Source organism: Perognathus longimembris, chromosome 10 (genome assembly GCF_023159225.1).
Source record: "Perognathus longimembris pacificus isolate PPM17 chromosome 10, ASM2315922v1, whole genome shotgun sequence".
NCBI classification, from domain to species: domain Eukaryota; kingdom Metazoa; phylum Chordata; class Mammalia; order Rodentia; family Heteromyidae; genus Perognathus; species Perognathus longimembris.
In genome coordinates this window covers 14979252-14993756 of record NC_063170.1, presented here as the reverse complement: position 1 = coordinate 14993756, position 14505 = coordinate 14979252, and the positions used below count along the sequence as shown (strand labels likewise).

At 38.2% G+C, this 14505-nt stretch overlaps 1 protein-coding gene across 3 annotated transcripts in view; it reads right to left on the bottom strand.

Moving 5' to 3' along the window:
* Positions 1–3592: 3592 nt before the first annotated feature.
* Cdh11 (cadherin 11) overlaps positions 3593–14505 on the bottom strand; it is a 134465-nt gene continuing 123552 nt past the window's right edge. For all 3 annotated transcript variants that reach the window (XM_048355434.1, XM_048355433.1, XM_048355435.1), the window contains 2 exons: positions 6912–7163; positions 3593–4923 (listed from right to left, as the gene is read on the bottom strand). In XM_048355434.1, coding sequence (XP_048211391.1) covers positions 4427–4923; positions 6912–7163 — 749 coding nt within the window. In that variant the 3' untranslated portion in view covers positions 3593–4426. The remainder of the gene's footprint in view (positions 4924–6911; positions 7164–14505) is intronic.

Here is a 14505-nt window from a genome sequence, read left to right as displayed (position 1 = left end):
CGTTGGTATCTATGCCAATAATCTAAACTTAAAAAAAAAGAGGAGATGGGTCCTCCAGAGAAGTCCATTGGTAATTCTTGAGACTTCCATTATTTTGTTAGTTTTCATTGTTATACTAGCTAGTGTTTTCCAAACTCAATGGAGAAAGAAATTTGTCAATTATTGTTTCTGACACAACTATTTCTTTCTCATGCAGGATAGTGTCTGTGGGCTAGGGAAAAGGGGACAATATTAAAACAACATAAAATAATTTCCCCTCTTCTTGGTCCTAAATGGTGTGAAAAGTATAAACTCCTTTGGCTGCTATAAAAATGTATTCTAATTGCATATCTTCAAATATAAATGTTTTCATAGACGATTTCAAGTTGTTTTAAAAAAGAAGTGCTTTTGTTTGAACAAATGAACAAGATCATTTCAATTACATAAATTCTTATATCAACTTCAAAGTCAGTGCAGTTCTTGACAAGCTCATCCAAATTTTAAATGATGTTTGTTAAGTAGCTTGTGTCCAATTGTGATGATGAATATTGTCAACTGGATTGTATTGAGAAAGACCAAGGAGATTAATTAATCTTTAAGTTTGTTTGTTAAGGCATTTCCAGAGACAATTAGATAATGAGGATAATAACCAAATGGATAGTTCAATCCATTGATGGATGAAAATTTTGATAGACTATTCAAAAGTGATAGATTTGGGAGTCCAGCTGGAGGTCCATGGGTTGCGTATGTCCTTAGGGGTTATATCTTGCCCTGGACTCTTCTTTATTCCTCTTTCTAGATTTCTTCTCTATTATGATATGAAACAGATCCACTAAAACCCCCTTTCCATTGTAGACTGAAACCCCTAAAGCTGGAAAGAAATCTTCCCTCCCGTAAGTTATTTCTGTAATGTCTGTAATCAGTGACAATAAACCTAAGTAGAATGTGACTTATATACTATCCATTTCCACATGAATTTGTGACTCCTGTTCTCCATGCATGATCTGTTTCTCCAGTAAGCTGGAAGCTAGTCTGTACACATGTTCCCTTTCTTGTCAGCTACCAGGCTGCCACACCGACACCTCCCAAGCCTTTCTTCTCCCCCATCTCTTACCTACTGAATCATTTTAGCCTCTCATTGTATCTCATTGTGTCTTACATAAAAAATCTTCCTGGGGCTTATATGCTTTTAACCTGCCTTCCACACTGACAACTTAGCACCATGTCAAACCAGAGGTGCAAAAGTCTTGGTAGAATGAGTATATGAGTTGATATCTCTAATAGGTCACACTGATAATGAGAGTGTCACTAGTAAAATTTGAAAATAGGGAGAGGGTAACAAGTTGGATAAGAAATATACTCACTGTATTATGGATGAAACTGAAACCCCTCTGTACTTCACTTTGACAATAAAATAAATTTAAAAAAAATTAAAAAATAAATCTAAACCCAGAGACAAACCCAGATTATCTCAGGGACAAACATGTGGATATGTACCCATCCTGGATTTTGCTACTCTTCTGCTCAGACCCTAATTCCCCATATGCCCACAATCCTGTGATCTCACAAATAATAGGGTGAAAGATGGAGCAAAATCACACAGGTGTAATTTCACGTGGTCCTGATCAAGTTCCATGGGATAGGCATAGCACCAGGAGAAGTGAGGATTTTTTGCATGCTCTTTAAGTGCCTTCTTAATTCCCTCAACCTCCCTAGAGGTAGGTGAGCACAAAGGTAAATAGGTGAATGCAGGACCACAAGAAATTATGGTAAAATGTTCGGAAAATGGAACAATTCCAAGATCATTGGCATCTTCAAACAGGCAGCAAAAAGGCCTGCAGAATAAGATGTTGACAAATGAATGCATCAATAAATGGGAGAGTGAAGGATGAATACAGACTCTAACCATGATTCAAAGTCAAGAAGAACAGAGAAATGTTCTTTTTGCATGCATTGATATCATAAAGCAATGATTGCTTTATATCAAAATAAGGAAAGATCACTTAAACTAAGATTGCTTTTTAGGCAATAAGATCCAAAGGAAAAAAGACTCCACTAGTCGGAAAAGATATTTTATTTTTCCAGATTCTAAGAGGGTTCTACAAACAACAGAGCTTTAAAGTAAAAAATAAATTAAAAAAAGAAAAGATAAAAGGAAAAACAAGTATTTTTCACTATTGAAAAGTAGACAGCCTTAAAAAAAATCTTTGACATAAAAATTGAAAATGTAGTTGTCAATTCTGTTCCAAATACATTCCTAAGGGGGAAAAAAGGATAATTTGTAGTGACATGGTTACTTACAAATGTATACTTGTTTAAGTGCTATTCCTATTCCTTTTGAGTTATTTTTTCATTTCAAATTCAATTGGAGATCTGTGCAAATCTAGCAAAATATTCTTTGGATTACAAAAACTATATAAAAAATGAACACAACCTGCAATTATGGAAGTATTGAGAACATGTAATCCTTCACTGGTGTGAACGACTTTGAAGTGGTATTGTCCACAGACTTTATTCTGTTGAAGTGTTCAGCAATTTGATTGAAACGCAAAGGAAAATGGGAGTGAGCACTTCCTAAACACATTTCTCTTTGTCTGCATTTTGACAAAGTCATAAAAGTAGTATAGAATAGGATATCAAAAAATGCTTGAAACAAACTTTCACAATGAAGTAAGAAAGAAAAGGATAGTCTAAAAATTGTCTGCAACCCCCCAAAATATCATGTGGCTTGACTTTAGGGGGGGAGGGAAAGTGCTTGCAGCATAATTTTGTATGGTCTTTCCCCAAGTATTGCAACATTTTGACCTTTGGCCCAACTGTACACCTGAAATACCCTTCATGGAAGTCCCATTCCCCAGGAAACTAGATGGGAGGATCAATGATGGTGGGCATATAATGGATCAAATGGTATTCATGCTCAGATCCCAACATGGTTGCCTGATCTCATTTTGAGCTTATGGCCCAAAGTGTTTTCTACAAACAAAATATGTTGAAGTTAACTGACGTTTCTCTTAGCAAAACTAAGATAGTCACATTGTTTCAAGATAAGTCTTAAAATCACTGGAGGAAAACATGATCAAGTTCAGTCAAAAGTCAGACCATTAGCATAAAGAAAAATGGTCCAACATTGAAGTCTAGACTCCTCCAGCTCTCAAGTGCTAGAGTAGAGCATAAAATATACATCAGGTAGTCATCTATTTAAGGGATCTACACCTTCAGAAAGCTGCTAACTTTCATTCCCTCACAAATTGGACTCTCCCACTCATGACATAGCTGATATACAAGGTAAAAAATGCATATTATATCATATATTGCAAAATAGGATTAATCTAGACACCTCTAAGCATCATTCTTTAGAGGATGTACGTGAAGAGAAAGCCAAGAGGCTAACATTAAAAAATATACACAGAAATGCTTCACATGATGTTACATAATCTTCTTTGTAAAAATTTGAAAAGAAAAACAGTTGAAAACATATATGACTTTAAATAAACAATAAAATCAGCAGACTACATGGTCATAAATAGGGTTATTAAAAGATCACAATCAGAAATAGAAATGGATCATTAGAAATCCATCCAAATTTTTCCATGTTAAGAATCAAACCCAGAACTAAAAAAGAATCATTTTTTATTTCAAAGGTTGCTTCTTATATTGAAGCTCATATTAAAGCAACAGTACAATGTTCATAAAATATAAGTGTGATGCTGTAACATTTTTCTTACATGTCAGAATACTGATATTTGTATGTATACTAAAATAAGAACTTTAAAATTGTACAAATAGATACATTAAAAATGACATAGAAATAGGGCGCTCCTCACGGAAACAAGACAGTTATATCTGGCACGTATTAGTTTAAAATGAAAGGAGAAGCAAAAAGATTTACAAGAATCAGCAGTAACAAGTTTGATGCTCAAGAGACATAATTGTACATTGTTTTGTACATACATTGTATGGGTTTAAGCTGGCTGAATATTATATATTTCAAGTTTAAAAATGCACTACATAAAGAGTGTCCATAGTTTAAGGCGAAATTACAGCTCAGAACTGTTGTCCTTTCTAATTTTGTGGAAGCTTCTTTGACAAATTAAAAAATAAAAGAAGAAAGACTTAGATGCTCAGAACACATAAACAATTTCCCTTCCTTGTAAGTTCACTGTTAGACTTCTTCACTTAAATATTTTGTATGCCAAGTGGTTTTTCTCTAGGGAAGTTGATAAACAACTTCAATATTTGCCTTTTTCTTTTTGTTGTGGGAAAAAGTATTTCACAGTATTTACCACTTTGATGTCCTTTGCAGTTTTATTAAACGCTATCCTCTCTGTAAAACTTCGCTTGTTTTAAATGAGCCTTTCCTTGATTTAAAAAAATACCTGTTTACACATCTTCTAGATTCTTGAGAATGCCAGACACAGTTCTTAAGGCCAAATTTGTATCGTTATTGTTAAGAATCATCATCAAAAGTGTCTTTGGAGCCGTACAAGTCTGCTAGTTTCTTAAAACGAGGTCCCCAGTTCTGTAGATAGTCATAATCCAAGTCTGAGTCTGTTGTGGCAGACTCTAAGGAGCTGAGGGACCCAGCCACCGATCCCCGGCCCTCGTAGCCATAGATTTGGATGGAGTCGTAAGGAGGAGCCGTGGGGTCATTATCAGCCTCCTGTATCCTTGTGTTGATGAAATCATCCACATCTACACTGTTTGGCGCTGGCCGCAGCCCAGGTCTAGGCATGTACTGATACTCAGGCTTGATGTCTTTTCGAGGGATAAATCCATTGATCCCATCTGGATTCTGGAGGGTGGCGATATCAAAGGCCTCAGTGTCTTCCTCCCCGCCCCCTTCATCATCATAGGTGATGATATTCTCTCGGACATCCTCCTCCTCAAAAACAATGAGTGGCTCTTTCTTCTGTCTCCTCAAGGTCACAAACAATACGACAATGACTACAAGGAAAGAAAAAGAAATTAAGTTCTGGTTGAGAACCCCCCCCTCATCCTTTCCCCACAGTGTCCCAAGGGACAGCCACTTCCCAAAGAAATTCTTCTTTGACAGAAATGATAGTGTGTAAATGCTTAAGAATTGGGAGTGATTTAAGAAATAAGACTTTGTCTAGAAGTCGCCAAAGACACATAAGGCTGGTCACTCTCTGTAACTCTAAGAAATCTGCCAATGACTTGGGAAGTTGATGGAATACTGCTTAGAAAACCTTTGCAAATGAATCTCAATGCTATTTGGGGGTCATCTTCCTAAGAATTTGAATTAAGATTCCAAGGTTTCTTAAAAGAAAACTATTCTCAGATATCTTCCATTTGCAAACCCCTATGAAAATTTAAGAATGAGGACATTCAATGAATGTAAGACCTCTTTATCCCATAGGAGGTAATATCTAGCTTGTGTCTCAGAGACCTTGAAAATACCACTGACTCTACTATAAAACAAAAAAGTGACTGGAGAAGACCTACAGGAGAGAAAAAATTCTCCTGTCTATTTTTAAATCTGAAGAAATAAAGTTATACAGAGGAGGCATTGAGAAATAATGCATTAAATTTCAGCACTCAAAGGAAAGCTCAGACACAACTTAATTCTTTATTGATCCCAGTGGCCCTCACTTAACCCCACTAGGAAGTTTCTACAATGTTTTATTAGCAGACTCTCCCACACATCAAGACTGAAAAAAGGTTTGTGGAAGAATTTGGCAAATACACTAAGCACCTCTCTAGGCCCCATCACTCTGAGAAGCATGCAAACCATAGCACACTTGCCACAGTCTTCATGTGGTTCCTAGAGCTGGAAGCCTCGCTCATAACGTCACCACTCGGACCTTTTGACATTCTTTGCTTAGATGATTCTTTCTATTTTCAGTATTGCATGATGGAAATGTTTCCTGGGATTCCTTCCAGACCTGCAACCAGACTGTTGGCCTCTGTCTCATGTACCCACCTATCTTGCCTTGTCTTTACCATAACGGATATGTGTGTGTGTGCCTATCTGCCTTCCATTATTCATATTTTGTTCCCACTCTCTTCAATGTCCATCCAGCCCAGCTACTTTTACCAGCTGGAAAGCTGTTCTCAAATCCAATATGTATGTGATTGCCCAGATGTATTTTCCCTTCAGTAAGTGTCAGACTTTTACTCAGTATCTCCACTGTCCTTTATTTTCCTATGGCAGCATCCCACATGTGTCTCTGTTACATTCGTTCTTTAGGCTCTGGAGTCATGCCCTGTGGTAATCTTGCTTAGTTTTCCTCATCCGTCAACTACAAACATGGGGTAGGACTTGATCCTCTGGTAACACTCAATAACAATTATTTTGTTAACTGAACTCACTGCTGCTTGCCTGTAGAGTTGCCCCTACTAATGCATTCAATAAAGAGCAAATAGTTGGGAAAAGTCTCACATCTAGTTGTGAGTTTTGAGGTTCAATAATGGCAGAGGCGAGTAGCATCCACACAACATTATTAGTGCAAAGTGCCCCACCACCATGAGACGGAAGTGCAGAAGAGGGGCTCCTACCTCAGCTGGCAAGTGCAAAACGGATTCACAAGGATACCCCGGGCCCAGGCATGCACCCACATATTGCATATGATTATTGGAGAAAAGGCCAACGTCCAGACTGATTCAGTTGATACTTTTCCCTTTTCCTTAGGAGTCAGGATCCCTTTCTCTGCTCCTTCCTCTTGTGAGGGAAACCCTTGCACACAAACCAGTTCTCAGCCTCCAATATTCCTTCACCTGCTCAACCTTCTCTGATGTCCCTGATAGCTTCTGCTCTATAGATCCATGTTGTCTGGCAATTGTGAATGCCAGCTTTGCTTGTGAAATTACACCGTAAAACTCATGGGACTCAAGCAGGCCCTGTAGTTCTAGTAAGCCCAAGTGTACAATGCACCACGGGGTCCTGAGAAGCAGCCTGTGGGTGCACTCCTTACCCAGGAGAATGACAATGCAGGCGAGGATGGCGATGAGCGCCCCTGTGCTCAGGCCAGCGTTCAGAATGTAGGCCTCGGCGTTACAGGAGAGCAGAGCCCCGTTCACATCGCACCCGCAGACTTTGATGGTGAGGGTGTTGGTGCTGCTCATGGGGGGAATGCCACCATCGCTGATCACGATGGGCAGGAGGTACAGATCCTGCTTCTGCCGGCTGAACCCTCCCCGCCGGGCGTACACCCCTGCCGTGTTATCTGTTAGAACAGGATAAACGGTGTCAGTGCATCAATCAAGAGCCTCTGAATCACAGTTGCTTCCAGCTAGTGAGGTCTGAGGTCATGTGTCTCCTCACGAGGGCTCAGTAGCTTTGTGCATATGGCCCTATAAAATAATGCTTATGGAAATGAACTCCAGGAAAATGAAAATGAGAGGTTTTTTTTTAATTTTATTTTGTGCAGTGTTTTTTTTCTTTCTTCCCACCCCAACCCAGTTTTTCCCTTTTTGTCACTGTTTTTGATGTCTGTAACTTACCTGACTTGGTTCAGCCTGATACAGAAAATGCACTTCTGTTCCCCAAGCGCACAACGCTTTTCCACCCTTGACTCCATTCTCCCGTCTACAACTCTCTTATCCCCCAAAGCCATTCCTTCTATCATGACGGCTGAACTTCTGAAGGCTCAAAATTGAATTCTGAAGACATGTCTTCAGGATGGCCTCCCTAGCCCCCTCCATCATTCATCTCCTCTATGACTCCTGCAGAAAGAATTGTCCCACTAGTCTGTCATGATTTGTTGACATAACCACTTTGACCTCAATAAGACTGTGAACTTCTGGAGAAGTGGGAATTTTATCTGATTCATCTCAGGCTGTCCAATGCTAGCTACACAGCAGACATTTAATAAATATTTGTTGAACACATGACTGTAACAGTTTTCTGGGAAAAGTGTAACCCAAATTCCAGACGTTGGCCTTCCTGTAGTTCTCAATCATTTGTAAGCTATACCTTCAAAATGTTTCTTCACTATATTTTCTCTACTAGACAAACATTTTTCCAGTATTCATTTTTCTGGAGGAAGACCATTGGTAGTATAAGACAGAAGAAAATTAAAATATGTCTCAGTCTCATTATGTTCATACACATACACACACATTCACACACCCACACAGAACCTCTAGTATGGTTTGCATTTTTGTGGGCGAAAAATGTTAATTTATAACAGAATGATTGTGGCAATCTATATAAAAAAAAAAGCCCAGTAGTTGGTAAGTTTTAACTAGGTTGATAATACCATTTATTTGTTCTATAATAGGGAAAATATATTTTGCCCCATTAAAATAATTTCTTTTATTTACGTTAAAGTAGATGTGTTTTTATTCTCTGTGAAGTCCTTCTATGACATTCATTTTCATCTAGGGATAAGCAGATGCAGAAAGTAAGAAGTATGCATTCACTGGCTTTCGTGGGTACTTATAATGACAGATTCTTAGTTTTTCCCTGCCAACAGCTCTATCAAAACAAGGCAGAACAGCTCTCCCCTCTCCATTTTCTCCATTTTGCATGATTGGCATATTTTGCTTTTATCATGAGAGAAAATTACATATACTAAGAAAAACAGTGAGAAGGAGCAAACTAGTCAATTAAAATTTTAGGGGCTGGGGATATGGCCTAGTGGCAAGAGTGCCTGCCTCGGATTCACGAGGCCCTGGGTTCGATTCCCCAGCACCACATATACAGAAAACGGCCAGAAGCGGCGCTGTGGCTCAAGTGGCAGAGTGCTAGCCTTGAGCGGGAAGAAGCCAGGGACAGTGCTCAGGCCCTGAGTCCAAGGCCCAGGACTGGCCAAAAAAAAAAAAAAAAAAAATTTTAGTCACCTTACTGTTCTTTTCTCTTTTAGGTGATTCTACTGTCCCAACACTAAACAATTACATTTATAGGCATATAATAAATTATTCAGAGCTATTCATCTTCTTTTCCATATTTTGATATTCAAAGATAACTTCCATAAATCAAATGTTACAATATTTATCCCATTTTAATTACTTGAAATGTCATTAATGCCATCATGAATAAAAATGAATATTAAAAATTTAAGAAGATAAGCAAATTAATTAAATTGCTTGGCCAAATATAGCTCTGATAGAGACAATAATTGCACAAGATCATTCATTCAGCTATGTCATGGATCTCGCCATGGTTGAGAAGTATGAACAGAGTACTTTTGTTTCTTTTAACTTGTAGATACCATAAATTAAAATCAATTCTCAATGAGCCATACAAGTAAGATTGTACTTCCCAACCACCGCAGGCAGATACACACATGGAGGTAACTGAATCTCCAAGACAAGGCAAACTTGGATCTGAGCACACCAGCATTTTAACTGAAGATGTTTCATCTTCTCGACAGTCGAGTCTTCTAAGACACACTGAAACACTTAACAAACGCTCATCAAAGTACTCAGCTGACTGAATCATTTACAGTCTCGGAATGACATGTCAGTAGACTCTCAAAAAACATCTTTAAAGATCTCTTCAAATACAACAGGCTTTGCATACAAATTTGAAGATCGATTGAGAGGTGGGGAAGAAATAGATTGAGTCTCTTCCAGAGATAACAATTGTATACTTTAGAATGAGCCCTTTCCTCCCCATTTAGAGTCTAGCTGACTTATGGTTGAAACCAGGAGCCCTCTTTATATGCAGCATACCTTACAGAGTTATCCCTGGGACTAATATGGCATGAGGCAGTAATTGTCCCCCAAGCTCTGCTTCCCAAGGGCTGGGGGAAAATCCTTTAACCAGAAAACTTAGCATCTAGTATTGAAAATGTGTGAAAGAAAAATATGGTAGCTAGAAGCTTTCTCTATCAATTGAAACTGACACTTGGGTGGTTGACTTTGTTTGCCTCAATAAAATATATTTTTCCTTTAAACCCAAGCTTTCCCTGTACCATTGAGCTTTGGCCACGAGGAGCATTTCTATGCATCATCATCAAAGGTCTCTCCTGTGATTCACCCCGAGCCCAAATAACCCCAAGCCCAAATAAAAACCAGCTCATATGATCAGAAGCTAGTGAAAATAAAATCCAAACACGCATATACAACAGACTAACTACAATAACAAAGCTGTTTCCTTGGAACTAGTTTGTACCTAAAATCTGACCATGAGTTCTCATTCATATAAATCATTAGATGCTTATTAGTTGGCGACCCCCTGCCTGTCTTTGAAAGAGTCTTTTTACTCTGGAAGTTTGCATGATGGAAATTTTGTGAGCAAAAGAATCAAAGAGGCACTGGGCACTGGTAAGTCATATCTATAATCCTAACTACTGGGGAGAATGAGATCTGAGGATCATGATTTGAAACCAGCCTGATCAAGAAAGTCTGTGAGACTTTTTTTTTTTCCTTGCCAGTCCTGGGCCTTGAACTCAGGGCCTGAGCACTGTCCCTGGCTTCCTTTTGGCTAAAGGCTAGCACTCTGCCAACTTGAGCCACAGCGCCACTTCTGGCTGTTTTCTATATATGTGGTGCTGGGGAATCGAACCCAGGGCTTCATGTATACGAAGCAAGCTCTCTTGCCACTAGGCCATATTCCCAGCCCTCTGTGAGACTCATAACTCCAATTAACCATCAGAAACTGGAAGTGGAGCTGGGGCTCGAAGTGGTAGAGCACTAGCCTTGAGCAAAATAGCTGAGGCACAGTGCCCAGGCCCAGAATTCAAGCACATGACTACCAAAAGGAAAGCTTATTGAAAACACATTTTGTTGACAAAAAAAAATGTGAGATTGAGCTCTATGTTAGATAAGCTCCATAGTTTATAAGACAATCAGAGAAAGATAAATATTAAATCAACAAGTATTTCCATTATAAGATTTCTGAGATTATTCCCCTATACAAAGCTTGTGAGAAACAAGACACTGAGTCTAGAGAGTCAAATAAAGGAGTTAAGTAATGTGGATCTCCTAACCTGAGAATTGCCTGATTTCCGACATATGAAGTCAGTAACTTGACTTTCCACATTCTCACCTATGCAGCATAATATACTTATATACATATACATACATATACACATATACATATATACATGCATACACACATACACATGTGTATATATAGTCTTAAATATATTTCTGTTCAAAAAAGTACTCAAGACACTGCTAGCCAGCCAGTTGTTAATGTTCAGCACGTATTCTTTGCTGGAAGCCCTCCTCTTTGAGCAAGAGACTAATGAGGAAGAGAAAGTTATTGGCAAGGAAACAAAAGCAAATTCTTGGAAATGTCATCCCAGTTTTGAATGTGACTGCCTGCCTCCCAGAAGTTCTCAGCATCCAAGGTAAGAAAGTTCTTCACACCCTTCACTCCCAGGCAACATACTTCTCACGATCAGAAAATGTTTCCAAGCTCCTTCGTTATTTCTTGCTTTAATCTTGATTCCTAATTTTTTTCATTCTTGAACACAGACCTATCACCATTTCCATTTTCCCCCTATTAGGCAAAAACTGACAAATGATGCCATTAATGACTGGTGGATGTCATGGAGAAACCATGGTGCTTCTATGAAGGGAAAAGTAAATTCAAGTTTCAAATATTTTGTCTATAACCTGCACTCCAAATCACCTGCTGTTTTTATCTGTACACCATGTCATTACACTGATAAAACGCAAAGGTTCTTAACAACAATGATCTCCAGGGCATCAGTTTGGGACTGCAAATATAAGGGTGATGGTGGTGATGGGGAATAATGAAGGGATGCATAAAATTGGGCACTAAAATAGAAAATTGTGGAAGAGAAATAGCCCCTGATTGGCTAATAGGAACCCTACAATTAGTACCAACATAATGTTAGCCTAAAAAAGAAAAACTGTTACAGAGAAAAACGAGCAATTCATAATCATAGCTCCTGCATGTTCAAATAGGGGATAAAAGGAAGCATGGAAGCAAGCAACTAGGATATGCTGCTGCACCTTGATATCTGGATAGAGGTTTGGCCTCCCTCCCGTGCTGTGAGCATGCTCTATTATGTACTATCTGCAATGATGCACTATCATCACAGACTCCAAAGAAACAAGTCAACCAACCATGCGTTCAAACTGCCAAACTTTTTTCTTTTATACAAAACTGATTATCTCAGGTGTTTTATTAGACTCACCGAAAAACAACTGACAGAACATTGCCAGAATTACCTGTGCTTTCCTACCATGTATAATTTTGTTGGATGTATTTTCTGGAACTCCCTGAGACCACACTCTGTGCCTTTGATTCTGTGCTAAAGCCTCACTCTTCAGATATTTTCCAGAAAAATGGTTAGGGAAAATAAAGAATGCCTAGTTTCTGATAACCCTGGCTCTAAATGTGTAAGAACCATCAATAATTGAAGTCAAAGAAAATAGGCAAGATGATCCATGGGGCTTTATAGAGCTTCTCATTTGCAATACTCATGAAAACCTGAGTGCTTTTTTAAAAATTATCATAACAGGAATTCATGAAAAGATCCTACAATTTCTCTTCACTGTCCAAATGACTAAACAATAATGTTCATTGCCTTCGTTCTTTTTTCAGTATTGGAATTTGAACTGAGGACTTGCGTGGGGTAGGTTGGAACTCTATCACCTGAGCTATACCTCCAGTCCTACTTTTTGATTGTGTTTTTGGAGATGAAATATAGCCATTCTTTCTGTGGGGCTCATCTGATCCTTCAGATATCAACTCTTGAGTGGCTAGGATTACAGGCATAAGCCACTGTTACCTGTCTTCCGTCATCATTTTAAGACATAGTCCCTTGGTGTTATTCAGACTGCGGATCAACCACTGGGTTCAAGCCATTCTCTTGCCTCAGATGCTCATGTTGAGATTCCAGATGTGCACCACTGTGGCTAGATCAAAGTAGAATCCCTCTGTTCTCATAAGCCTCCAATGTCAGTTGTGTTGTCTCACTGCAAACCTGTAGCCCTGATGGTATAGTTTCCTGAGATTTTATTCCAGTTGTACCCTCAACTTATGGTATTTCAGTGCCTCTGTGTCTCAATGGAGCAGTTCAAGTCAAGGACTAGTTGTAGGGTAACCTCTGATAGTTTTCAATACAAGTGTATTAGGATTAATTATGTGTGACATATTTAGCTATTGCTATGAAAACTGTTTCTGTTTTAGGGAGGGAGATAAAGGCCAAGCAGTTAATCACTAAGTCTTGTTCTTTTAAGATTTTATCACGTGATCTTAGTTTAACAAGAGAGGATTGAAGCTTGAAGCCAGCCAAGCCAGGAAAGTCCTTGAGACTCTTATATCCAAGTAACCACCAAAAAGGTGAAAATTGAGAAATGGCTTGAGTGACTTGAATGCAAGCCTTGCATCTGAAAGTGACGAGACAGTGCCCAGGGCCTGAGTTCAAGTCCTAATACTTTCACCCCCCACAGAAATTCAATAACTAAAAATGTCTAAAAGAAAAATCAATTCAACAACAATTAGGACCAAGATTCTGCATAGAAATAATATTTTCAGTGTTTTAGTTCTTATGTTGGTCTACCAATTTAGGGTGAATGCAACTTGGAAAAAAGTTCTAAATACCATGAAGATATAGAGAAGCCAAATTGATAAGGCAGTAAGAATATAAAAATAACATAGAGCAAGTACCTAAGTTTATAAAATGCTTTATTGAATGGTAACTACTGTGTATAACTACTTAAAGACAATAAAATGCTTTTACAAGGAAAAACAAACAAACAAACAAAAAACATAGAGCAAGTACCTAGCAAACTTCATCCTAAATATGCTTTCTACCATTAAGGAAAAATGCAGTAGTAGCAATAGAGTAAATAAGAAGAATGGAAAGACAAGAAAGCCTAGGAAAATGCTAATCATGCATAATGTAAAAAGACAATAAATATGGTGTTCTATGAATATTTCATAAGTAATATTTAGGAAATGGCTGACAAATGGGAGACTGTATGATTTACAAAGAAACCAAATTGGTAATGGAATAAAAATATTTAAAGAAGAAAGATTAGTGAATTCTGAGAGCAAGTTGGGTGAGGCAACCTGGCTTGGTGTAGTACTATACAGCATGAAATCAGAGAAAAACTGACATGAAAAGTGCACCAAGTTTACTTAAGAATGCAACAGAGTCTGGATTGAACAATCTCTGAAGCATTGGGTAAAGGTGTGCAACAAATATGGTATGATAGATATTAACACATAAAGAAATTTATAAAAAAAATCAATTCTTAGCTGATAAGCATATCGTTTAAGAAAGGCACAAAATTACAAATTGTAACTGGGTGCCAGTGGTTTGTGTCTGTAATCCTAGCTTCTCAATTCAAAGGCAGGCTGAGTAGGAAAACATTCATGAGACTCAGCTCCAATTAGCCATCAGCAAACTGGAAGTAGAGCTGTGGCTCAAAGTGGTAGAGCACCAGTGAAAAAGTTCAGGAAGATTGCCAATTCCCTGAGTTCAAGCCCCATCATCCACAAAACAAATAAATAATACAAAGAGCCATTTCATAAAAGTAAAACTAGAAATGAGCAACACTCACTGACAATTAGTTTTACTACTGACAAAACAAACTAGATTTCTAATATGCGACTACATTTCACACTTATCTGAT